Source organism: Canis lupus, chromosome 8 (assembly GCF_003254725.2).
Source record: "Canis lupus dingo isolate Sandy chromosome 8, ASM325472v2, whole genome shotgun sequence".
Taxonomy (NCBI): domain Eukaryota; kingdom Metazoa; phylum Chordata; class Mammalia; order Carnivora; family Canidae; genus Canis; species Canis lupus.
The window spans coordinates 63,513,615-63,538,559 of record NC_064250.1 but is presented as its reverse complement, the minus strand read 5'-3'; the positions used below and the strand labels follow the sequence as shown (position 1 = coordinate 63,538,559).

The 24,945-nt window shown below is 55.5% G+C and overlaps 2 protein-coding genes across 4 annotated transcripts; both read left to right on the top strand.

The window, feature by feature from the left end:
- Window positions 1-81: 81 nt before the first annotated feature.
- Window positions 82-11,997, top strand: LOC112657260 (alpha-1-antitrypsin-like). Of its 3 annotated transcripts, none has more exons than XM_049113444.1 (5): window positions 82-215; window positions 6,802-7,454; window positions 9,278-9,548; window positions 10,784-10,931; window positions 11,751-11,997. In XM_049113444.1, exons 2-5 carry the CDS (start codon window positions 6,806-6,808, stop codon window positions 11,940-11,942), a joined length of 1,260 nt encoding a protein of 419 aa, XP_048969401.1. In that variant the 5' UTR covers window positions 82-215; window positions 6,802-6,805; the 3' UTR covers window positions 11,943-11,997. The 3 variants fall into 3 exon arrangements, with proteins under 3 accessions (XP_048969401.1, XP_025299011.1, XP_025299010.1); XM_025443226.3 differs by having other exon boundaries at window positions 106-247; XM_025443225.2 differs by lacking the exon at window positions 82-215 and adding an exon at window positions 2,002-2,111.
- LOC112657481 (alpha-1-antiproteinase-like) lies at window positions 190-23,964 on the top strand. The gene is given in 6 exon segments (XM_049113445.1): window positions 190-329; window positions 18,825-19,150; window positions 19,153-19,426; window positions 20,798-21,076; window positions 22,184-22,331; window positions 23,773-23,964. Coding segments are annotated over 5 exon segments (1,215 nt in total). The 5' UTR covers window positions 190-329; window positions 18,825-18,828.
- Window positions 23,965-24,945: the final 981 nt, after the last annotated feature.

The window sequence follows — 24,945 nt, the reverse complement described above, 5'->3', positions numbered from 1 at the left end:
CTGGCACCCGCCTGGCTACCCACAGCTTTGTGCAAGGCGGCTTCCTGTTCCAGTTCCCCGCCCCTCCCGGACCTGCTGCCTCTGACACCCAGAGCCTCCTTCCTCCAAGGCTGGCAGAGACCTTGCACTGCTCAGGGTGCACACAGAGTCCCAGAGGAAGAGGAGGAGGAGGAGGAGAGGAGGAGGAGGAGGAGGAGGCGAGGCTGCCGTAGGAGGTGTGGAGGCCACCGCAGCACAAGGATTGGAGGTAGAGGGGCATAGGGCACTGCCCTCCCACCAGCCCTGAGGCCACCGGGCTGAGGGAGCCAAGCTTGGCAACAGCGTGGAAGGTGGGCCACTTGGCATTGCCTATCCACTGCAGGAGGTGGGAGGGGCAGCTGGGTTCGGAGGGAGGCCATTGTACAGATGGAAACACTGAGGCATGGGGAGAGGAAGAAATGGCCAGGAGGTACGGAGGCCAGGCCTCACCCCCATCACAGCCGAGCTCTCTGAGCTGCTGAGACATAGAGCCCCCGTGAGGAGAAGCCCATTCAGCCAACTGAGGGGAAAGAGCCTGAAGCCAGATTGTGGAACTAGGGCGGTCAGGATGGGAGTGGGGGGTCCTCCCCGCTCTGAGCTCATCCCTGCTCCTGCATGGCGGTGGGCCGCACGTACTCCCCTCGCAGGGTCACTGAGAGCACGGAATGGGAGAAGCCTGGGGGAAATTCCTGGAATGCCCCCTCCCTCAGTGACACCAGGGGGACCCGCTGGCACAGGTAGGGCAACACCGTAAAGGGCTCCCTGCACACACCTGACACCAGGCTCTGAGCTAACCTGGGACTTCAGCATTGAATCTTCACGGCAGCCTGACGAGGGGAGCACCGTTGCGATCCTCATTTTAGAGGTGGGGAAACTGAGGCACGGGGTTCTGAAACCGCTTGTCTGAGATCTCACAGTCAGTGAAGAGGGGGGCTGGGTTCTCAGGTCTGAGCCTACGTGTCTGAAGAAGCTGCAGATCGTTCCCCTAGCACGGTCCCACATTTGGGACCAGGGGAATGAGAGGAGGGACAAAAAAAAAGCACTCGGCCACCCCACTAAGTATCTATAGAGTGCCTACTATGTGCCAGGCAGGTGTCAGGGTGCACAGAGAGGGCGTTTTTAAAGAGATCGCTGTCAATCTCAACCCTGTACCACCACTTCCCCCACCACCAGTGCCTGGGCGGGGGTGGAGGGGGGCCCTGCAGTAGCCCCAGAACAGGGCCGCATTCCCAGGAAAATTCAAGCAACATGCGGATCGCATGCCTCTGCTGGGACCAGTAACAGGCTGAGGCTCGCCAGGAATGCAGCCCCGTCCTGCCCAGAGAAGCCCAGAGAGCAGGGCTGAGCAGCCCAAATTAAGAGCCCACTGCACGCCCCGCACTTCAGGGAGGTCATTGTGTACATCGCTGACAACCGTGCCAGGGAGCGGGACTTCCAACCCCCTCCGATGCAGACAAGACCACCTCCTGGTGCAGAAAGGTGAAGCAGCTGGCCTGAGCTCACACAGCCCTGCTTTACAGATTTGCCCTCTGACCCCCGGCCTCCGCGTGCCAGCCCAGAGGAGCTGTGTCAGCACTGCCCGTGGCCCACTTTCTCCTCTGGAAAATCGAGAGAGTCTGAATCTGGGGCCAGCTTGGTGACTATGAATGAGCATCCTGGGTTTCCTTGCCTGCCAAAGGAGCTTTAGTTCTCCGCCCCCTCCCGGGGTCTCAGGGGGCGCTCAGCAAGGGGTTGCCTTTGCTGGAGCAGCCACTGAGAGCCCCCCAGGGGGAGGGCAGGCTGCTGTCGCAGAGAGTGTGTGAGTCATGCCACCCGTCCGCGGGTGCAGGACGCCGCGGTTTATGAGCTGGGCACAATGATCCCTTTGGTGAGCTGGACAGAGGGCCGGGCGCAGACGGGCAGGCGGGTGGGCAGCTCGGCGCTGGCCTATGGACTTAGTCCCTGTTTGCTCCTCCGATAACCGGGGTGACTTTGGTTAATATTCACCAGCAACCACCCCCGTCGTCCCTGCGGGTCCACAGCTTAAATACGAACTCGAACGGGGCTCTGTCTCCTTAGCCTTGGTCACCGGCCCCGGCCTGGGACAGTAAACTGTAAGTATGCCTTCCCCTGGGGAGAGCCCCTGGGAGGCAGGGAGGATGGAACAGGTGAGGGGACAGGAGGAGGCTGGACCCCCTGTCGTCATGGCAACTACAGCCCTGGAGGTCCCTGCAGGGCCTCCCCAGTACCTCCTGGTGGATGCACCAGCCGTCTGGGCGCAGTGTGGAGGTGGGGACCCCAGGAGGGAGCAGGCCTCTGTTGGCACAGCTCCTGTGTCCTTCCTGTGGGTTGCCACCTGCTGGCCTTGTCACCTTCCCCGTGCTCAGGTGCGTATCTTTTTCCCCTTCTACGGGTGAGAAAGATAAGGCCCGGAGAGGGACAGTGGGGAGCCCAGGCTCCCATAGGGACCTTGTGGGGAAGCCAGGTGGCACCAGAGCCCAGAGTTCCAGCCACTCATCGGGCCTCCGTCTTCTGTAGATGCTCCCAGAACAGAACCATGCTGGCCCCAGCCTGTGCTCAGTGGGTCTCTGAGACCCCCATGCACGGTGGAAGAGGGGAAACCCTAGAGGGGGGCCCCGTCCTTGGGGCTTTCAGCTGTGCTCCTGAGGCCTCGCTGTAGCCAGCGGGCTGCTGAGCTCCTCGGGTGCGGTCAGCACTGAAGCCTCGCACCCACCTTCTGAGGGCGTTGCCTAGGGTGTTCCCATTTTAGAGATTAAAGAAATCAGAAAGAGATGCTCCTAACTGGCCCCAAAGTACACACTGGCCAGGATCCCAACTGGGGTCACCTAGCTCCAGAACTCATGCTCCCAAACCTCTTCCTCCTGCCAACATAATTCTCTGGGGTCTTAGGAGCCAGCTGGGGAATGGGAGAAACCGAGCCAGGCTGGCCTTGAGGCTTCTGATGCTGGGTGACCCTGAACCACGGCTCAACCTCTCTGTCCCCTTGGACAAACTGTAGGCAACCCTTGCCCTCTTTCCCCTCACCCCAACCCCGCCCCCAGCCTTGATCTCTGGGAAGGACACAGTTTTGTCTGTCATCCGTTCTTGGAGATGGGGGCTCCAAGATGATCCAAGCCAAGGCCTCCAGACTCCCACGTGGCGCTCCGAAAGATGCGTAACCATAGACAACAGCTAAGCCTCCCTGACAGCTGACTGTGGTCAAGCATTTCTCGGAACTTTGTACATATTTGATTTGCACAATAGCTCTGTGAGGAAGCGCACCCTTGTCATCTCCAGGAGACAGAGGTTCAGAGAGGTCAAGTAACCTGTCCAAGGTCACATGCTGCTATGGAATTGTACCCAGTGTTCGGGCCCCAGAGCTGCTGGCTTGAGCCCACCCGGGATGCTGCCCTCTGCATTTAGCCTGACCACTTTCGAGCGTTTTCTATTTCGCGGTCTCTGGCTTCACCTTTGTAAATGCCAAGCTCTGGAATCAAAATGCCTGGGATTAAATCCCAGACCCGTAAGCAACCAGGTGGGTGGTTTTCAGTAAGTTGCTCAACTTCTGGCGCCTTCCATTTCTCCATTTATAAAATGGGGCTGATGGCCAGTCCCGCTCCACAGGGTAAGCATTGAGGGGACATTAGATGAGACGGGGCACGCAAAACACCTGGTGTTTACGGGGTGTGACAACCGTGACAGTGACACTGGTGTTGGCTCAGCACGGGGTTTGCAGCGAAATACACACTCGGAGAATCGAATTCTAATTCTCCAGACTCAAGAGGCCATTCGTGGCTGAGCAGGGGCTGCCTCTCTGGTCCTCGCAATGTGGCGACTGGCCAGGAAGAGATCTGCCTATTTCTACCCACGAGCCCCACCTGTGCGCAGGTAGGGCGAGAGCTTCCACACCTGGCAGGTGCCCGCCCACCCATGGCCTTGCTCGCCCCTCACATCTGCCCTGTGAGGGGTTCTTTCCTCTGCAGTCGGGAAGCCAAGGCTCCGGGGAGTGAAGTCACTCGCCCAGGGCTGCTTGCCCGTCCACAGCAGGGCTGGGTCACGCCGGGGCTTATTCAGTGCCAGGTTTTAGCAGGGCGTTGACGCCCCTGTGGCCTTCCCGGACCCTGCTGGCTCACTCCGGATCATTCATTTTATGCTCACAGGTGGAAATAGAATTCGACTAGGTAAAGGGATGGCTTGCCTCCTGCGCTCCTCCCCCCTGCCCTGGACCCCAGCAATGTCACCATGACACCTTCACTCTTTGGGCTTAACCCTTGGTCTGTACACCTCCGGGTGTTTCCTTGTCAACTTTATCAATTCCCGCTACCTTCCAGAACATCAGGCTTCAGGGGGTGCCGGGGGGGGGGCGGTGCTGCCTGTGATAGAAGGGCATGGGGGACCTGAAGTTGTACAGCATAATTGTGAGGCCAGAGGAAGCCAGCAGGGGCTCAAGCCCAATGTGAGGGTCCCTCGGGGCCCAGTTCTGACATTCACAGAGTCTGGGACCAGAGGACTTGGCTGTCTCTGGAACCCTTGCAGTTCAAGTGGCAGGAAAGCCAAGAGTAACTCCCTACTTTGTCGCCAATTTGCTGTGTGGCCTTGACAAAGCCCTCACCCTCCCCGGGGTTCAGACTTTTTACTGTAAAAAGAAGGAGCCAGAATAGGTGATGCTACATCCACCGAGATGGATGCGGCCCCTCCCCAGCTCAGCCCAGGCCAGCAGCCCTCGGAGAGGGGGGGGCACCTCACCCCACCGCCCAACCCCCAACAGGAAGTCTCCATCTATCTTGCTCCATCAAACCCAGATACCTTCTAATTGAGAATCCAACATTAGTGCAGGGGAAATTCACTGGGGTCCTCCCCTACCTCGACTTCCACAGCTGGGGGGACCAGGTCCCTGGACAAGAAGATGCTTGCCCACGGCCAAGGTGGCCCCACCAGAGGGCCATTTGCAGAGACCCAAATCTTGGCCTCATGATCTCTGAGCCCTGCAAAGTTGAGGGCTCAGAGGTTCTGCAAACCACAGAGGCCGGTGCCAAACCTGGCGGGGAAGCGAGGAGAGGCCTAGGGACATGGGAACATACAGAGCCAGTGTGAACACTGACCGCTCTGAACCCACTGGCTAGTTTCAGAAAAAGATAAACATGTATTACGCAACGTGTGGTGTGTCATGTTTGGATCGTTTAGAGGCACGAAGGCCAGGGTGGCAAAGACAGACCAGTTTTGTGCTTCATCTTGTTGTCTTATTCAGAAGAAACTTTTAAAAGTCTGCAAGGATAGACTTATTTCTGGCTTCTTCCCCTCGGGTTTTCCAATTCTAAATACAAGGATTCCTTTGTCCTTGTCTTTTACTAAAACGACGAGTTTAGCTACGTGAGAAACAGCTCACCACACAGCTGCGGGCTCACTCTCCAGTGCTCGGGTCTCAGTTTCTCCATCTGTGCAGGGGACCAGGTTGTACCTAGGGGGTGCCGACTGGTGGCCCCTGGCGGGCGCACCCCTGGAATAGAGGGAGCTCTGAGCGCCAGGGCGGGCTCTGTGGTGCTGTGGGTGACACGGACTGTGACCGGCCTGCTCTAGCTGGTTCAGCCACCAGCCTTGCTGCTCCCTCTTGCGTCCCTCCCACCCCAAGCCATGGGACACACGTCCCTCCCCTGCCTGCCCACCGAGGGCTTCTGCTTTGCAACCCTCACCAGCCCCTAGAGCCCATCAGCGTAAGGTCTGGCATATGGACCTATTTCATGAAATTCTCCCCATACCCTCACTTTCTATATGAGGGAAAATGAGAACCAGGGAGACCAAGTAGCTTGTCCGGGGTTGCGTGGCTGCTAGTGACAGAAGCCACATCAGAACGCAGGACTTTCTGAAGAAAAGAGATGTTTTTCGACTTCCACACTGCGCCCCCTACACACAATCACACAACCCCCAATATACTAGAGGAATCAGTTATCTCTGCTGCCCACACCACTGCCAGCCCCAGAACCGGGACAGAGGGGGTGACAAGAATGAGCCAGTAAGCTGACTGCAGGGTCTGCAGCCCATTCGTGTGGCTGAGGCCACAGATGCATGTGGGGCTGCCCTTCCGTGCGGATGAAACTGCTGGGGGCTAAGGCTCACCACGAGTGGTGAGTGGGGACAACCCTGCAGCTCCGTGTGCTCTGGCTGTGTGTCCCTGGGCAGGTCTTACCCTCTCTGGGCCGCAGCCTCATGTCCATTCAATAGGAGGAGTCAGTAGAAGTGTCCCTTTTCCATATCCAATCGTACCTGAGCCTGATCTGGTCTGATTCCTGGGTAGTCGTGCACCAATCTCTTATATTCATTGTGCCTCAGTTTCCCCTTATGTAAAATAGGGGCATGGCGCTTGTGCACAGGGCAAGGGCCACTGCAGGTGGTTGTACAGCCATCAAGAGCGTGAACTCCCACCACCCAGCTGGCCCGGGTCTGTGATTCTCCTCCTGCTACTTTCCTGCTCTGTGGCCTTGGGCAGGTGGCTTAAACCTCTCTGGCCTTCGGTCTCCTCATCAGAGAATGGACAACTGTCCCAGGTCATAGGTCATTACAAGAGGGCAACGAGATGAGACGGCGCAGTGCCTAGAACGGGGGTCAGCATGTGGCGAGCCCTGCGAGGGCCTTGCTACTGCTCTATCCTGTGATGAGGACGTAGGAAAGTGCTTGGCCAGGGCCGGGGCCAGGACGCAGTAGAGGTTCAGCGAACTCCGTGTTCTACATAGTGACAGTCAGCAGCTGAGGGACTCACCGTGTGGCCTGACCTGGGCGTGATGCCCCTTCTCTCTCTCTCTCTTGCAGGACAATGCCATCCTCCATCACCTGGGGCCTCCTCCTGCTGGCAGGCCTGTGCTGCCTGGTACCCCGATCCCTGGCTGAGGGTCTCCAGGGAGACGCTGTCCAGGAGACGGATGCACCCCACCATGATCCTGAGCACCAGCCAGCTTGCCACAAGATTGCCCCCAACCTGGCTGACTTTGCCTTCAGCTTGTACCGCCAGGTGGCCCAAGAGTCCAATACCACCAACATCTTCTTCTCCCCCGTGAGCATCGCTACAGCCTTTGCGATGCTCTCTCTGGGCACCAAAGGGGACACCCACACCCAGATCATGCAAGGCCTCGGTTTCAACCTCACTGAGAGAGCAGAGAGGGAAGTCCACCAAGGCTTCCATCAACTCCTCAGCATCCTCAACCAGCCAGACAACCAGCTGCAGCTGACCACCGGCAGCGGTCTGTTCATCAACGACACCATAAAGCTACTGAATAAGTTTTTAGAGGATGTCAGGAACCTGTACCACTCAGAAGCCTTCACCATCAACTTCAGGCACACTGAAGAGGCCAAGAAACAGATCAACAATTATGTAGAGAAGGGAACCCAAGGAAAAATTGTGGATTTGGTCAAAGATCTTGACGAAGACACAGTTTTCGCTCTGGTGAATTACATTTTCTTTAAAGGTAAGGTTGCAACACCGGCCTGAGCTATTTCCCACAAAAACATCCAAAAATATTCTCAAACACCCAGTTGTGAAACTTTCCATGGCAGTGCAGGATGAGTAGGACAGTGTGTCTCTGCATGTGTTTGTTATTCAGTTTCCCACACACAGCCACGTCATACTTTCCATGATCACCTAAGGTCAGGTGATGATGGGTTGGAAAGTCAAATCATCATTTAAAAAAAAAAAAGATGTTATTTATTTATCTGACAGAGAGAGAGAAGGAAAGAGAGCACAAGCAAGAGGAGTAGCAGGCGGAGGGAGAGGGAGAAGCAGACTCCCCTATGAGCAGGGAGCCCGATGTAGGGCTTGATCCCAGGATCCTGAGATCACGACCTGAGTGAAAGCAGATACTTGACTGAGTCACTCAGGCACCCCAAATTGTCATCGCCTCTGCAGGACTTTTCAGAGCCTTTAATGTCCTACTGTGCATTGTCAATCCCAACCAAGGAGGGAGGTAAAATAGGCAGCTTTAGCAGAGTGTGGGAGGGAATGAGGCTGCTTAGATCATGTCTCTGACAAACTCAATGCAGTGGAAGGAGGGACAGCTTTGGTTCCAATCCTTCCTCTACCGATTATTAGCTGCGTGACTGTGGGCAAGTCATTGTACCACTTTGAGGTTCCAGCTTCTTCTCTGCAATAAGGGCATGATTATACCCTTGTTGTCAGGTTTCCATGAGGACTGAACACCTTACAAGGAACACGGGATCTCACGCTCACACAGCAGGTGCTCAGTTGACCTTGAAACCCAGCCTGACCTCCTCCCTGGGGGATGGCCATGTGGGGGGCCTGGGAGGCCCCAGAGGGCACTGTGAGGTAGAGGAACAGGGGCTGGGGCGAGGAGGGAAGAGCAAGGCCAGGGCTGCCTCCTTCACTGTGCGGGCTCCTCGCTCTGGAGGCAACAGGATGATGGAGAGCCCGGGGCCAGGGTGGGCAGGTCTCTTGGCTCTGCTGGAGGGCTTCTGGAAGGTCTGGCCCCTCTCCAGCCTCAGTGTCCATCTCTGTCCAATGGGAGAGTTGGGCACAGGGGTCCCCAGGGCACCCTCCCACTCTGACTTGCCCAGACAGGAGGTTCTCTTGACATGGGGGTCGGGGGCAGCTGCCCAGGCACCCGCGTCCTGCACAGTGGTCCAGGGAAAGCCTTGGAGTGGGGGCGAGAGGGATTCCCTGAATGACAAGAACCTCCCACAAACAAGGGGCAGGGGACTCGGATGGGGAGGTGGTCAGGGTCAATAGAACTGAGGCCAATAATTTTCACTTAGAATCTCCCAAGTCGCCCTCAAATTAGTGAGCACAAAATACAAATAAAAATGCTTGCTCTGCACATCCAGATGGGCATCCCTTAGCCTCTATAGTGTAGGCATTCTGGATCCTACTCTGGTCTTGCATTATTCTCACAAAAGTCCTTCAGTAGACCATTCATCGTAGCCCCGGTTTTACAGAACCTGCTTTACAAACAGGTTCAAAGAGAAGGATCTCGGCAGGAGGCTCAGGGCTTCTTTGTTTTTTAATTTAAATTTATTTTTTATTGGTGTTCAATTTGCCAACATACAGAATAACACCCAATGCTCATCCCATCAAGTGCCCCCCTCAGTGCCCGTCACCCAGTCACCCCCACCCCCCGCCCACCTCCCCTTCCACTACCCCTAGTTCGTTTCCCAGAGTTAGGAGTCTCTCATGTTCTGTCTCCCTTTCTGATATTTCCCACTTATTTTTTCTTAATCCCCCCATCGTATCCAACCCTCCTCCCTCGTCCGGCTGATGCCCACCCTCCCTTCTCTGCAGGCAAATGGGAGAAGCCTTTCGAGGTGGAGCATACCACGGAGGAGGACTTCCACGTGGATGAGCACACCACGGTCAAGGTGCCCATGATGAGCCGCCTGGGCATGTTCGACATCCAGCACTGTGCCACGCTCTCCAGCTGGGTGCTGCTCATGGAGTACGTGGGCAACGCCACCGCCTTCTTCATCCTGCCCGACGAGGGCAAAATGCAGCACCTGGAGAGCAAGCTGACCAAGGAGGTCCTGGCCAAGTTCCTGGAAAAGAGATACGCCAGGTGATCCTCAAACTGGAGGACGACTCGGGAGCGGCCACGGCAGGCCCGGCCAGGGTCGGGGGGAGGCTGGACCCACACCCCGGGGGCCGCACCACTGTGCCGACCCTGTGCTCCAGACACAGGCCTGTGTCACTCATGTGGCACAGGGCTCCAGGCCTGTTCCTGGGGGACTCCCTGCCCCACGAGTGGGCACTGCCCCTCCCCTGTCCCAGGGCCAGCACCTGCCCTGGGGAACCGAGAAGGGGGACATGGGCTGCGGGCAAGGGGAGCGTGGCTGTGGAGTTAGAGGCCGGAGAGCTCAGGGCTAGATGGGAAGGGCCCGCCGGGACCCGGCTGGAAGAGCAGCAGCCCAGTGCACGTTGGGGGGCGCCTCGAGGAAGGTCTGGGTTCCTCTGTCACGAGACAGGGGCGGTTTGATGAGGTCCCCGGAATGAAGCGACACGAGAGCCTGCAGCCCGGACTAGTGCACAGCTCCTAGCCGTGCGGCGCCCAAGCCCCAGGAACGCTCTATCGTGTGTGCCCCACAAAGCACTTGCACGCATGCATGAGGTGCATGAACACGCAAAAGGAATCAAAGACATTGCAAGTAGAATGAACACAGTTACTATCCAGAAGGACGCACAATACACACGCACACATACCAGTGAATGTGAAAATACAAGGAGCATAAGGTTACGCTTGAAAGAGCATTTGAAGACCTCTCCTACCCCCAGCCCTGCCCCCCAGCCCTGTGCTCCTTGCACCAAGGTCGAGGAAGGAGAACCAGGTGGGGCACATCCCAGATCTGGTAACGTCAAGCCTCCTCCTCACTCTGGAAGACCCTTCTGGGGACCACACATTGTCCCCTCGGGAGGGGACAGCTGAGCTTTCAGCCCCTGTACTCACACATGCCTCACTGAGCTAATGTCCCCCGCCACCCGCACCACACCGACATTCCCCCCAGAGAAGTCCTGGTCTGGGGGCACCTGACCCTGCAGGGCAGTGTGCTCAGGGCTCCCCAGGGGAGTGCCTTGGAGGGCTGCTCAGAGGAGGCAGGACACAGCACTTGAGACTTTACAGGACAAGCCCACCCCTGTGCTTCTCTTGCCCCAGGGGCTGGAGAAGCTAGAAATAGGATAAACCCACACACACCCCAGTCCTCGTGTGGACAGGGAGAGGGGCCGCTGAGTGGGAGAAAGAACCAGAAATGAAGCACTCAACTGTGAAACCCCTTTGTTTCCCAACCGTCCTGACAGGTCTGCCAGTTTGCGCTTGCCCAAACTGTCCATCTCTGGAACCTACGATCTGAAAAGCGTCCTGAGCAAAATGGGCATCACCAAGGTCTTCAGCGCCGAGGCTGACCTCTCTGGGATCACTGAGGAAGGGCCCTTGATGCTGTCCAAGGTGAGTTGTCGCCAGGTGTCCAAGGACACAGCTCACAGGGGGTCTGGGGAAAGGGACAGAGGGACACAAGCACACCTGCAGACTGAGGTCCCCCAGGAGGGCCGTTGGAGCCACTCAAACAGGAGTGTGGGCAGGTGACCCTGGAGGAGGTGGCCTCAAGAGCTTCTGGCATTTTGGGGATTTCCTCTGTGCTTGTGTCACTGACCCTCTGTGTCATGTTTGGCCAGGGCCTTCCCTCCTTTGAGCCTCCATGGACCCGTATTTACAAAGACAGGCTTGGGCTCAGGGATTTCAAAGGACTTTTGTCCCCTGTGTCAGTGACACCAGGAGCTATTGGCCAACCACTGAGTCTGAGTTAACGAGGGATTTCACCTAGGGAGGCCATTTATTCAGGAAAATTGCAGGTGACCAAAGACACAACCACAGTTCAATTGCCGGCTGGGATCTGAGTGCTGGTGTAGACCAGGCACAGGGAAGGTCCCCCTCCGAGTCCTGGGCCCCAGGGCACTGGACATCTGAAACTGGAACCGAGGCAGGAGCCATGGGGACGAAGGGCAGGGAAGTCTCCCTGCTGAGGCTGTGGTTCCCAGGGAGGCGGTGGAGGCTGGTGAGGAAGGAGAGTGAGGGTCGGCCGGTGGAGTCAGGAGAGGCCTGGGAAGGTGGTGAAGGCCTGTGTGCCTGCAGGGAGGGAGGCCGTGGATGGGGAAGGACCTGCCAGGAGGGAGAGAGGCCTGAGTGAGCCCCTCCCTGGGCCCTGCTCCCAGGCCAGGGAAGGGGAGCACCCCACTCAGATCAGCCTGCTGTGCTCCATCCCCACAGGGGCTGCACAAGGCCGTGCTGACCATCGACGAGAAAGGGACTGAAGCTGCGGGAGCCACCTTTCTGGAAGCCATCCCCATGTCCATGCCGCCCAGTGTCGACTTCAACAAGCCTTTCCTCATCATCATCGTCGACAGAGACACCAAGAGTCCCCTCTTCATGGGAAAGGTGGTGAACCCCACCCAAAAGTAACTGCCTTGTGGGTCAGGTCCCTTCCAGATACCATTAAAGAGTGACCCACCCCAGGCTCCAGTGTGACATGTGACTCCTTCAGCCCCTCATGTCTTGAGTCTCTGTCTCCAACCCCAGGAGGCGAGAGGCAGAGGTGGGGGTGGGGGGGGAGGTCCCAGCCATCACTGTGCACCTGCTGTCTTATTCTGCATGAGGCGTCTACACTGTCCGGGTGCCCTGCGAGGCTGGGAGGAAGGGTTGCCTTTGCCCCAGTCACTGTGGAAAAGCTCTAGGCTCGAATCTTACCTGGGAATCCCCAAGGGGCATGGCAAGGGCTCAGATACCAACCTGCAGCTCCCACCTCCACCAGCCTCCTCCTCTTGCTAAGCCCCCGGGGCCCGCTGTGTGCAGAGTGACCCCCCCTGAGAGCCCCTCGGCCTGCAGGGCTGCCAGCACCGACCACGAGGCTGCCTCCCTGTGGCTCCCAGAGCCTTCAGCTCACACAGGGGCTCGGAGCTGCCCCATCTCCAGCCGTAAAGAGACAATATTCGGTCCCCTTCTCATCCCACCCTGTCACCTAAGCTAAGCTTGGGCTCCCATCACTCAAAGGTCTTTCCTGCCAAAAGCTAGGGTTGATTCTTTTTTTTTTTTCTTTTGAGATTTTATTTATTTATTTGACAGAGAGAGAGAGAGAAAGTATGAGCAGGCGGGGAGGCAGAGGGAAGGGAGAAGCAGACTCCCTGCTGAGCAGGAAGCCCAACATAGGGCTTGATCTCAATACTCTGGGACCATGACCTGAGCTGAAGGCAAAGGCTTAACCACCTGAGCCACCCAGGCACCCCCCCAGGGTTGATTCTTCCTGGAGACTTTCTCCATGGGGCTAGACTGGGAATACACATCTTCCGTCTTTGTCCTTCCGTCTCTGCTCAGGGACCTTCAGACACAATACCGGTCTTCCACTTCCTCTTCTCTCCAGGTGGGTCTCTGGGTCCTGGTCTGCGTCACCTGCTCAGACTCATCCCGAACTGCCAGCCCCACCCTCCAAGACACTTACCCTGTGTGTCGTCTCCTTCCCAATCATGTGGCCAAGTTGTGGCTCTGCAAAGTTATTACAATGATTTCATGGTCGTGGGAGGGGAAGTAGGCCATCAGCCCCACTAGCCCTACCTGCCCTCCCTTGACTAAGCTCTGACAGGAGACATTTTTCATCTTGCCTTGATCCTGCCCCGTGGCCCTCCCCCTGGTCCTCAGAGGGAAACCACAACTCCCACACCACAGCTAGTGGCCATCCCAGGAGCAGCCCTTTCACTAAGGGCCATGTGGCTCTTTCTCATCCTACAGAGTCCCCACTGAAGGGTTATTACGGCGGTCAGGAGGTCCTGCAGGAACCCAGCCCGAGGGAGCCCTTGTCCCTGGGAAGGACTGCCCCAACCCGTAAAAAAACAGTAATTCCCACCTAAGTCACTCATGGGGACCGAATGTATATCTACACAACTGGGTGGAATCATATGATATTTAAATCATTTATTTATTTATTTAATATTTAAACCTTTTAAGTCAGAATGGCTACATGTGTGCAACTCCACATAATTCAATATAATGGATAAAAATTCAGCTGCCTCCCAGGGAAGTCTAATGTCGTCCTGATTTTTCTCTGGCTGGACACTGCGAACCTGCGCAAGTTCCATGCCCTAGACAACCGTTGTCAGACACCTGGAATGAGGCCAGAGTGAGAGCAAGTTCAGAGTTGGCAGCGTCCCAGCTGTGTGATGTTAGCAAAGTCGCCAAGCCTCTCTGGGCCTCGCATCTTCATCACGGTTAAACACCCATTTTGAGTTGGTGTATGCTTCCAAGCAGGGACTCAAAACACCTTTCAAAGGGGAGCAGAGCCAGGTGTCGATGTAAGGGACGACATTGGTGACATTCATGAGCTCCCCTGTAAGCCTGGTGCCCTGCAAGGGGCTAAGCAGGCATTTTCCCGTTTCCTCCTCCTAGCAGCGCTGTGGAGCGGCTCTGCTCTCATGTGCCCATTCTCCAGAGGAATAAACTGAGGCTCAGAAAGGCTGCCTGTCTTGCTCAAGGTCACGGAGCTAATAAGTGGCAGAGCTGGCTTTGGGAGCGCTACTTGTCCCTGCACACCTCACCGCATCACCCACGCTCCCTCCCAGACAACCACAAGCTAGATTCCTGCCCCACCGTGAGAAATGCTGGGGGGCACAGCCACCTGCCGAGGACACCTGCATGACAAAACACCCTCTGCCCCGGAGGGAAAGCAGCTGACTTGTGGGAGCCCTTCCCACCGGAGGTTGAAGAGCTCACAGCCTTCAGCAAACAGGCTGCATCACACTGCACACACCCACACTGGGGAGGGAGGGAGCAGATGCAAAGGCCAGCTGGACCCCTGGAGCCCAGGGAAAGACCAAGAAGGTGGATGCGCTGAGGGCACTCACCTATGAAACCATCATTCCACTTCAGAGAATGGCCTGCAGTTACATGTGTCTGGGCTCTGGTGGCAGAAACCCAATTCAAGTCCCCAGGGAGCACTTGACTGGCTCCTGGGAACCAACAGGGTCCATTCCCGGGTGGGCAAACCATCAAGGCAGCCTTGTGGTAAGAGGACAGGAGAAGCTTCTGCTCTGCCTGTTCTTTGAACTGCATTCACTGTCTAGGCTGACCCTCAAGCCCAATCCCCGAAGGACACAGGCTACAATTCGTTATCCCCCATTTACGGACAGAGGTTAGACGATCTGCCCGGCACAGGCCTAGAAATCAGGTGCCGTGCTCAGGCCCAGGCTGTCCCGTCCATCTCAGATCTCAGGGGCGAGTCCAACCTCCCGGTCCACACTGGATGCACCTGTCTGGCCTAACGCCAGCTGAGGCATGGTGGCCAAGGGCTCTGCCCAGGTGAGCAGGTGCCGGAGACTCTCGGGAGGCAGGGCTGAGTCCCCGGGGCCCAAGGTAACAGGGGGACAGACAGTCCTGCAGGGAGGGCCTGGCCCCAGCGGGGCTGACGGCCAGTGACCAGGGACATTTGTTCTTAGAAGTCAAAGCTGCCTTTCCACGACAGGTGCCCACTCCCTGTGCTGGAAGTCACTTCCGCGCTGTATTACTCGGGCCGCATTTCAGGAGGGCTGGTAAGGGCAGAGTAAAAGAAATCGCTCTGATTGCTTACGCACATGTCTGACTTCCTCTGACTCTTGATTTGGGGGCAGAAAATCAGCAGAGGGATGAACGACAGATATTTGCACATTTTGTTCGTGAAGACCTGAGCTGGGGGTCAGATGGCCTTGGGATCTTGTCACGGCTCTACCACAAACTAACATGCCCTGGATGCTGGGGAAGTCACCACCCCTCTGGGAGCCTCGCTTTTCTCACCAGTAAAATGGGAGCACTAAGGTTCCAAGGGTCTTGATATTCTTTAAGATACTAAGCACCTCAGGGCAGCCCAGTGCAGATCTTCCCCATGATTCTCCTGAGCCTCGGCACTTGGCAGGTGCCCGTCACCTCCTTTCTGTGCCCAGACAGACTTTGGAGCCCAAAGGACATGGACTCCAGCTCCCAATGTGAAGATTCCAAGGGCTGAGTCCCTGGCAGTCACAAGTCCAGTGACATCAGACGGTTGATGCTCAGCAGAGGTCAATCATGTATCAGACACAATTCTAGGCTCTGGGGGGATTATAATTCATTTTCTCCTCTCAACAGCTCTGTGAGGACAGCATCAAGACGAAATAAATACTTAGTCTTGCATGGCCATGGGGCTCCCAGCACCCCACCCTTCTGATGGCTCTTGCACCTGCTGATTCTGCTGGACTAGGCCATTTCAAAGGAGAACAGCAAGGCCCTCCGATGATATCAGGCATGCCCAGGCTGCACTCTGGAAGCCCCCCAGGCTGATTTCCTGCAGTGGACGTGGTTGTGGGCCCACAGGACTGGGTGTCCCAGTCCCCTGAGACTGCCCTATAAATAAGGGAAGCCCCAGGAGCCGTTGCGAGACACCTGCAGTGAGCGGCCAGCCCAGCCAGCCTCTCTGGGCAACCAGTGCATTCTACTGAGTGAGTCCCTTCCCATCAGCCTCCTCCTGAGCTGACATGGTCAGCGAGGCGGGGGCCCCTGTGACAGGATTATTATGTCCACTCAGCAGAGGAGCAAACTGAGGCACCGATAGGTTTGGCTCTGATTTGCCGGGCTCAGGACTGGCAGGCAGGCAGCGGAGCCTTGGCCGTTCTGCTCAGCACCACCAGTGGGGAGGATGGAATCGCGCCATTCAAAGGCCCCCAGCACATAGTAGGCCCGCTATCGCAATGCACGCTGCTGGGTGGGGCTGCTGGGGGATTGCCTTCGCCTTCTCCCACCCTCCCCAGGTTTGGAAAGGACCCTGTGGTCCAGGTGGTCTTCACCTGTGTCTCTCCCACCTGCAGGTGGCAGGGACAAGTCCCCTTGGAGGGTCCCTTCCATGCTCCTCAACACGCTTCTCCAACATGCGTCGGGATCCTTCTGTCTTACGTGGCTCCTTTTCAACTCCAGCCAGAGCCAGAGTCCTTGACCTTGCCCTGTAGATTCCATGCCCTTCACTTAACTATCTTACTGGAGAATGCCCATGCCCTTTTAGCTTTCCCCCAGGGTAGCCTGCTCCCCAGATTTCCAAAGGATGGCCCATGGTCCCCCCCACCACTCCCTGCACCCCACCCCCACCCCCCGCACAGTGGACCTTGGCCTTGGTCTTGTCACTGGAACTCCTCCTCTGCAAGGTTGAAGTGTATTCATTAACTCCTCAGATAACCCTGCTATCTTGTCTGTCACCTCCTCCCCTTTCTTATCTAGGTTCATGGCCCTTCTCCCACTCGTTGGCCCCTTACTGATTGTAAAAGTTTTCGTTTGCGAAACCCACCACCCTCTTCCCCCCAAAAGTGGATCTCTCGGGTCCCTTCTGGCCGTGAGTTTTGACCGCTAGCCCGGCTTCCCTCGCATCTCCAACAATCTCATTTTAAAGAGGAGGATCAGAGAGATGAAAAATTTTTGCTCTGGGTCCGCAGCTAGTGAATGAGCGAAGCAGGTTAGAACCCAGGTCTGTCTGAAGCTAAAAAGTGGGCTTTTAACCACTTCCTCCCCACCACGTCACCCCTCTGTCCCCTTGAGGGTCCAGCGTCTCCAAAGCCGCTGCCATCCAAGCACAGGCAGGGACTCGGGTGGTGTCCAGGGGTGTAGGTGAGCTGGCTGTGGGGACCACAGACGATTTGGGGGCTTAGATCTGGGACTCATCGTGAGGCCAGCTCAAGAAAGGCTCCTAGGGGCTATAGCTGTGCGTGAGTGTTTGGGAGGAACAGCCCTGACACTCAGAAGAGCTTGTCATAAAACTCCCAGGGCAGAAGAAACACAGGGGCATCTGAGTGTCAGGTGAGGAGATTTGCTGTGGTGTCCTGAAAGCCTGCCACAAAATGTCATAGCAGAATCCTGAGACCTCCCCGCTGACAGGGCTCCCACCCAAGAAGCATGGACACCCCAAACTAACTGGGACCAGTGGACTCTGTGCCCCAATGAACAATGAACTCACTTGACCTAGACCTGCTCTGAAATGAGACATCTGTCCACCTAGGGAAAAGGAGGCCTCCCAAGGACACACGGCCTTGAATCCCTCCTCCCCCTGCACAAGGGCACTTTGACCCCAGAGGACACTGGAAACGTCTGACAATTTTTTGATTGTCATACCTGCAAGTGGGGACATTGCTACTGGCATCAAGTTTTGTCTAGGATGCGTCTAAACATCCTCTAATGCACGGGACAGCCCCTCACAGCATAGAATCTTCCAGCTCAGAGTATCAATGGTACTGAGCTTGAGACCCCTGACTCCCGCTGTGCTCAGCCTCAGAAGCAGCCAAGTTCCCGCTTCAGGGAGGTAGTTATCAGGCGAACCTGACCTTGTACAGAGCACCAGGCACAAAGCCTGCAGACCTGCCTGGTGCCAGCGCTGCTTGGCCAGCCGTGTGGCCTTCAGAAAGTCCCTGAACTGCGTGCTCTCCAAGCCCCAAGTCATCGAAACAGAAGTTAATGCCTCTGAGCACCGTGAGGTGAAGGGGCCTCAGTGCTTTTGTCAGCAGCATCCCCCAGACTCGGAACATTGTAGGGTCAGATCATAATCCACGCCAGGCTCAGATGCCTCTACCCGAGGGCTGCAGCAGCTGCAAGGAAAGGGAGCAGGAAGTGTAGGGAGTCAGGGAGAGTTTGGGCCACAGTCAGCCAGGTTGGGTTTCTGTCTCTGTGTCACTGGGCAAGTGCTTACCCCTTCCGGACAACAGCCTCATGCCAATGGGGGCCAACGGGGGACTATTCCAGATCCAGTCATCCCTGTACCTGCTTCCTGGGTAATCGTGCACCCGTACATCATGCTTCCTGTGCCTCAATTTCCCATTATGCAAAACAGGGGCATGGCGCTTGCGCACAGGGCAAGGGCCACTGCAGGTGGTTGTACGGCCGTCAAGAGCGTGAACTCCCATCACCCAGCTGGCCCGGGTCTGTGATTCTCCTCCTGCTACTTTCCTGCTCTGTGGCCTTGGGCAGGTGGCTTAAACCTCTCTGGCCTTCGGTCTCCTCATCAGAGAATGGACAACTGTCCCAGGTCATAGGTCATTACAAGAGGGCAACGAGATGAGACGGCGCAGTGCCTAGAACGGGGGTCGGCACGTGGCGAGCCCTGCGAGGGCCTTGCTACTGTTCTGTCCTGTGATGAGGACGTAGGAAAGTGTTTGGCCGGGGCCGGGACACAGGAGAGGTTCAGCAAACTCTGTGTTCTACATGGTGTCAGTCAGCGGCCTGGGGACTCAACCGCGTGGCCTGACCTGGGCGGGTGCCCCTTCTCTCTCTCCCTCTCTCCCTCTCTCCCTCTCTCCCTCTCTCCCTCTCTTGCAGGACAATGCCATCCTCCATCCCCTGGGTTCTCCTCCTGCTGGCAGGTCTGTGCTATCAGGTTCCTGGCTCCCTGCTCGCCCCCAGGCAGGATCACAGTCTCCATCAGCATGGACGCTTCCCCAACATAGCCACCAAACTGGACAACTTTGCCTTCAGCCTGTACCGCAGACTGGCCCCAAAATCCAACAACAACATCTTCTTCTCCCCCGTGAGCATCGCTACAGCCTTCACAAAGCTCTCCCTGGGGACCAAAGGGAACACTGGCACCCAGATCCTACAGGGCCTAGATTTTAACTTCAAGGAGACAGCTAAGGCCAATACCCACAATGCTTGCAGCATTTCCTTGACACCTTCAACTTGTCAGCCAGCCAGTTCCAGCTGACCAGCACAAGTGTGTTATTCATGGATAAAAATCTGAAGCAAGTGCATGAGTTTTTGGAGGATGTCACAAAGCTGTATCACTTCTCCGTCAACTTCAGAGACACAGAGGAGGCCACGAAACAGATCAACCAGTACATAGAGAAGGGAACCCAAGGAAAAATTGTGGATTTGGTCCAAGATCTTGACAGAGACACAACTCTTATTCTGGTGAATTACATTCTTTCACGATAGGTTTTACCACCAGCCTGAGCTGGTTTGAAAGGAAACACGCAAAAATATTCTAACAAGTCTAAGCTTTACTGGGAAGTGCAGGATGGGATATGGCGGTGCATCTCTGCATGCGTGACTCAGTTTCCCCACACACAACCACTGTCATACTTTCTGTGATCAACTAAGGTCAGGAGATGACAAGTTGGACAGTCTTATTGTCATCTTCTCTGCAGGATTTTTCAGAGCCTTTAATGTCCCACTGTGCCCTGTCAATCTCTACCAAGGAGGGAGGTCAAATAAGCAGCTTTAGGAGAGTGTAGGAGGGAATGAGGTTTCTTGGGTCACATTTGTGACAACGCCAGTGCAGTGGGAGGAGGGACAGCTTTGGAGTCAGAAACACCAGGTTTCCAATCCTTCCTCTGCTGATTATTAGCTACGTGACTGTGGGCAAGTCATTGCACCACTTTGAGGTTCCAGCTTCCTCTCTGCAATAAGGGCATGATAGTACCCTTGTTGTCAGGTTTCTGTGGGGACTGAACACCTTACAAGGAACACGGGATCTCACGCTCACACAGCAGGTGCTCAGCTGACCTTGAAACCCAGCCTGACCTCCTCCCTAAGGGATGGCCATGTGGGGGGCCTGGGAGGCCCCAGAGGGCACTGTGAGGTAGAGGAACAGGGGCTGGGGCAGGGAAGGGAAGAGCCAGGCCAGAGCTGCCTCCTTCACTGTGCGGGCTCCTCGCTCTGGAGGCAACAGGATGATGGAGAGCCCGGGGCCAGGGTGGGCAGGTCTCTTGGCTCTGCTGGAGGGCTTCTGGAAGGTCTTGCCCCTCTCCAGCCTCAGTGTCCATCTCTGTCCAATGGGAGAGTTGGGCGCAGGGGTCCCTGAGGCACCCTCCCACTCTGACTTGCCCAGACAGGAGGTTCTCTTGACGTGGGGGTCGGGGGCAGCTGCCCAGGCACCTGCGTCCTACACAGTGGTCCAGGGAAGGCCTTGGAGTGGGGGCGAGAGGGATTCCCTGAATGACAAGAACCTCCCACAAAAAGGGGCAAGGGTATGTGGACAGTGAGGTGCTGAGTAGGACTTCGGGAGTTTCCAACTACACCTAATAATTTTCGTTAATCATCTTCAGGCCATCCACAAGCCAACATCAAATCCACATCAAAATGCTTGCTCTGTCCACCCAAGTTGGTGCCATGTGGCTTCTGCAGTATATACATTCTAGAACCTCCTCTAGCCTCAGTACAAGCCCATGAAGCCTTTCAGTAACCTGATGGGATCCTTGTAACCCCAATTGACAGGTGATGCAGCTGAGCCTCAGAGACAAGCGCCTGACCTGGGCACTCCTCCTGGCACGCTTATGCACATCTCCCACTTTCAACTTTCCAGGCAAATGGGAGGATAACTTCAAGTTTGAGCACATCGTGGAAGGAAACTTCTACGTGAGTGAAAACACCAAAATCAAGGTGCTCATGATGAGCCGCCTGGGCATGTTTGACCTCCACTGGGAAAAGGAGCTTTCCAGTTGGCTGCTGAGGCAGAGCTGCCAGGGCAGAGTCAGCGCCTTCTTGATCCTGCCCAACCTCAGGAAGAGGCAGCAGCTGGAGAGCAAGCTGGCCAAGGAGGTCCTGGCCAAGTTCCTGGAAAAAAGACAAGCCAGGTGATCCTCAAACTGGAGAATGACCAGGGAGCGGCCACGGCAGGCCTGGCCAGGCGGGGAGGCTGGACACACACCCCGGGGGCCGCACCACTGCGCCCGACTCCGTGCTCCAGACACGGGCCCGCAACACTCACACGGCACAGGGCTCCAGGCCTGTTCCGGGGGGACTCCCTGCCCCACCGTGGACACGACCCTCCCCTGTCCCAGGGCTAGCACATGCCTCAGGGAACCGAGAAGGGGGACACAGAGCAAGGTCTGGGTTCCTCTGTCGCTAGACCGGGGCGGTTTGATGAGGTCCCCGGAATGAAGCGACACGAGAGCCTGCAGCCCGGACTAGTGCACAGCTCCTAGCCATGTGGTGCCCAAGCCCCGGGAACGCTCTATCGTGTGTGCCCCACAACGCATTTGCACGTATGCATGAGGTGCATGAACACGCAAAAGGAATCAAAGACATTGCAAGTAGAATGAACACAGTTACTATCAGGAACAACGCACAATACACACGCACACACACCAGTGAATGTGAAAATACAAGGAGCATAAAGTTACGCTTGAAAGAGTATTTGAAGACCTCTCCTACCCCCAGCCCTGCCCCCCAGTCCTGTGCTCCTTGCACCAAGGTCGAGGAAGGAGAACCAGGTGGGGCACATCCCAGATCTGGTCACGTCAAGCCTCCTCCTCACTCTGGAAGACCCTTCTGGGACCACATATTGTCCCCTTGGGAGGGGACAGCTGAGCTTTCAGCCCCTGCACTCACACATGCCTCACTGAGCTAATGTCCCCCGCCACCCGCACCACACCGATGTTCCCCCCGGAGAAGTCCTGGTCTGGGGGCACCTGACCCTGCAGGGCAGTGTGCTCAGGGCTCCCCAGGGGAGTGCCTTGGAGGGCTGCTCAGAGGAGGCAGGACACAGTGCCTGTGACTTTACAGGACAAGCCCACCCCTGTGCTTCTCTTGCCCCAGGGGCTGGAGAAGCTAGAAATAGGATAAACCCACACACACCCCAGTCTTCGTGTGGACAGGGAGAGGGGCCACTGAGCGGGAGAAACAGCCAGAAATGAAGCACTCAACTGTGAAACCCCTTTGTTTCCCAACCGTCCTGACAGGTCTGCCAGTTTGCGCTTGCCCAAACTGTCCATCTCTGGAACCTACGATCTGAAAAGCGTCCTGAGCAAAATGGGCATCACCAAGGTCTTCAGCGCCGAGGCTGACCTCTCTGAGATCACTGAGGAAGGGCCCTTGATGCTGTCCAAGGTGGGTTGTCGCCAGGTGTCCAAGGACACAGCTCACAGGGGGTCTGGGGGAAGGGACAGAGGGACACAAGCACACCTGCAGACTGAGGTCCCCCAGGAGGGCCGTTGGAACCACTCAAACAGGAGTGTGGGCAGGTGACCCTGGAGGAGGTGGCCTCAAGAGCTTCTAGCATTTTGGGGATTTCCTCTGTGCTTGTGTCACTGACCCTCTGTGTCATGTTTGGCCAGGGCTTTCCCTCTTTTGGGCCTCCATGGACCCATATTTACAAAGACAGGCTTGGGCTCAGGGATTTCAAAGGACTTTTGTCCCCTGTGTCAGTGACACCAGGAGCTATTGGCCAACTACTGAGTCTGAGTTAACGAGGGATTTCACCTAGGGAGGCCATTTATTCAGGAAAGTTGCAGGTGACCAAAGACACAACCACAGTTCAATTGCCGGCTGGGATCTGAGTGCTGGTGTGGACTAGGCACAGGGAAAGTCCCTCTCCGAGTCCTGGGCCCCAGGGCACTGGACATCTGAAACTGGAACCAAGGCAGGAGCCATTGGGATGAAGGTCAGGGAAGTCTCCCTGCTGAGGCTGTGGCTGCTTCCCAGGGAGGCGGTGGAGGCTGGTGAGGAAGGAGAAGTGAGGGTCGGCCAGTGGAGTCAGAAGAGGCCTGGGAAGGTGGTGAAGGCCTGTGTGCCTGCAGGGAGGGAGGCCGTGGATGGGGAAGGACCTGCCAGGAAGGAGAGAGGCCTGGGTATGATCATGAGACACAGAGAAGGAGCCAGACCCATAGGGGAAAATGGTTAAGGAGAAGTGTCCTCAAAGATGTTAGGTAACCAGTTGACCCATAATTACTAGAGAAAGAACTCTGACTTATTAGGTCCCATTCACACATACACATAAACACACACACACACACACACACACATGCATACGCAGGCGCACACATGCATTATGCACTCACATATGTTTATTGAGCACCTATGCTACTGAGGCTCCTCACATGAAGCACCTTAGTAGTCCTGGGAGTCCATACGGGATAGGTCTCATTTTCTCATATAGGAAATCAGAGTTTTGAGAAGAGTAGTCATCTCCTTGAAGTGACACAGTTAGTTAGGGGGAAAAATGGGATTTAAACCCAGATCCTTGTGATGGAAAGTCATATTTTTTCTACTACAGCATGATGATTCAGTTGTGAATGTTGTGATCCTTTAATAAAAATGCTCAAATGGTAGACACCCAGCCAGCAATTCTGCTCATTTGTCATTGTTTTCAGTCTTATTTCAAGGAAATGCTAGGAATACCCAAGTTTTCAATGGGGCTTTGGAAAGATCCCCTCCTTGAGGCCCCAGAACAGCTCTCATCTCATCACATTGGGCTTTGTTCCCCGCTCTGGGTGGGAGATGGTGAAGCTTGTCTCTGCCTCAAACAGGTCCGTCTGTCTCTTCCCTCCAGGCCATGCATAAGGCTATGCTGAGCATCGATGAGAATGTAACAGAATATTCTGGAGTCATCCCTTCAGAAGAGAACACCTGGTCTAAGCATCTGTCCATCTTGTTCAACTGGCCCTTCTTAGTCATCATCAAGGATGAGAACACCAACATTCCTCTCTTCATGGGAAAGATGGTGAACCCCATGCAGAAATGACTGGCTTTCTGGGTTCAACCATACTCTTTCAGGTCAGGCCCCCTCCCTAGATGACATTAAAGAATTGTGGACCTGGCCCAAGCATGAGTGTGAGGAGCACGTCCCTAATCTTCTTATCTTGAGGTCTCCTCTATATGTGTGGGGTCTGGATCGTAGTAAGATTCATGTATTTACTTAATTCATATGCATTGGGCATGTACATCATCCAGGCACTGTGCTAGGCAAGATGAAATGCTGGCTGAAACCCACAGTTTAATAACAGACATGGAAAGTCAGCAATGGCAGGAGATGGGCTTCTCTGAAAGTGGGTCAGGATACCTAATTACTTGTTTAGGTATTGGTAGGAGTGTGACAAGCAAAGAGGAAAGAGAAGAGACTAAGCCAGGTAGATCATTCAACAAGGAAGAAGCTCTGGGGTCTACACTTATGCCCGGTCTGGGGGCACTGTGCTCAGGGCTCCCCAGGGGGATTGTGATTGTTCACAATCAGACAGAGTGTTAAAGACTCACACCCACAGTAAATATTGGTGTTTGAAACTCTGGTTAGATCACACGGTAAAACAACATTACAACAATACAACATTGTTGTTAAAAAACAACAATGCCCTTGAAGGAAGCATTGGTTAATGCATCTTTTGATGCCAAAGTAGGTAAGGTCTCTCTAAACAAGATGAAAACTCATAAGTCATAAAAGTAAGACTTGATATATTTGACTTTATAAAATGCAAACTGTATGGCAACAAAATATGTCATTCACTTCACTGAGAAGATATAGTGATTACAAATATTTATGCAGCCAGCATCAGAGCTCTTAAATATGTGAAGCAAGCATTGATAGACTTGAAGGGAGAAATAGCAACCCAGTAATAGAAGATTCAATAATCCGCTTCCAATAATCAATAGGAAATCAGAAAGGAGAACATTAAGGAGAAGAATGACTTGAATCATACTAGAGCCTAGCTGGGTTAATAAATATACACAA

What these genes read in the sequence shown, in the direction of transcription:
- LOC112657260 (XM_049113444.1), top strand. Translation starts at nt 6,806, where the DNA reads ATGCCATCCTCCATCACCTGGGGCCTCCTCCTGCTGGCAGGCCTGTGC. An exon ending in GAATTACATTTTCTTTAAAG is followed by an intron (nt 7,455 to 9,277) that starts GTAAGGTTGCAA and finishes CCTTCTCTGCAG; the next exon opens with GCAAATGGGAGAAGCCTTTC. An exon ending in GGCCCTTGATGCTGTCCAAG is followed by an intron (nt 10,932 to 11,750) that starts GTGAGTTGTCGC and finishes CCATCCCCACAG; the next exon opens with GGGCTGCACAAGGCCGTGCT.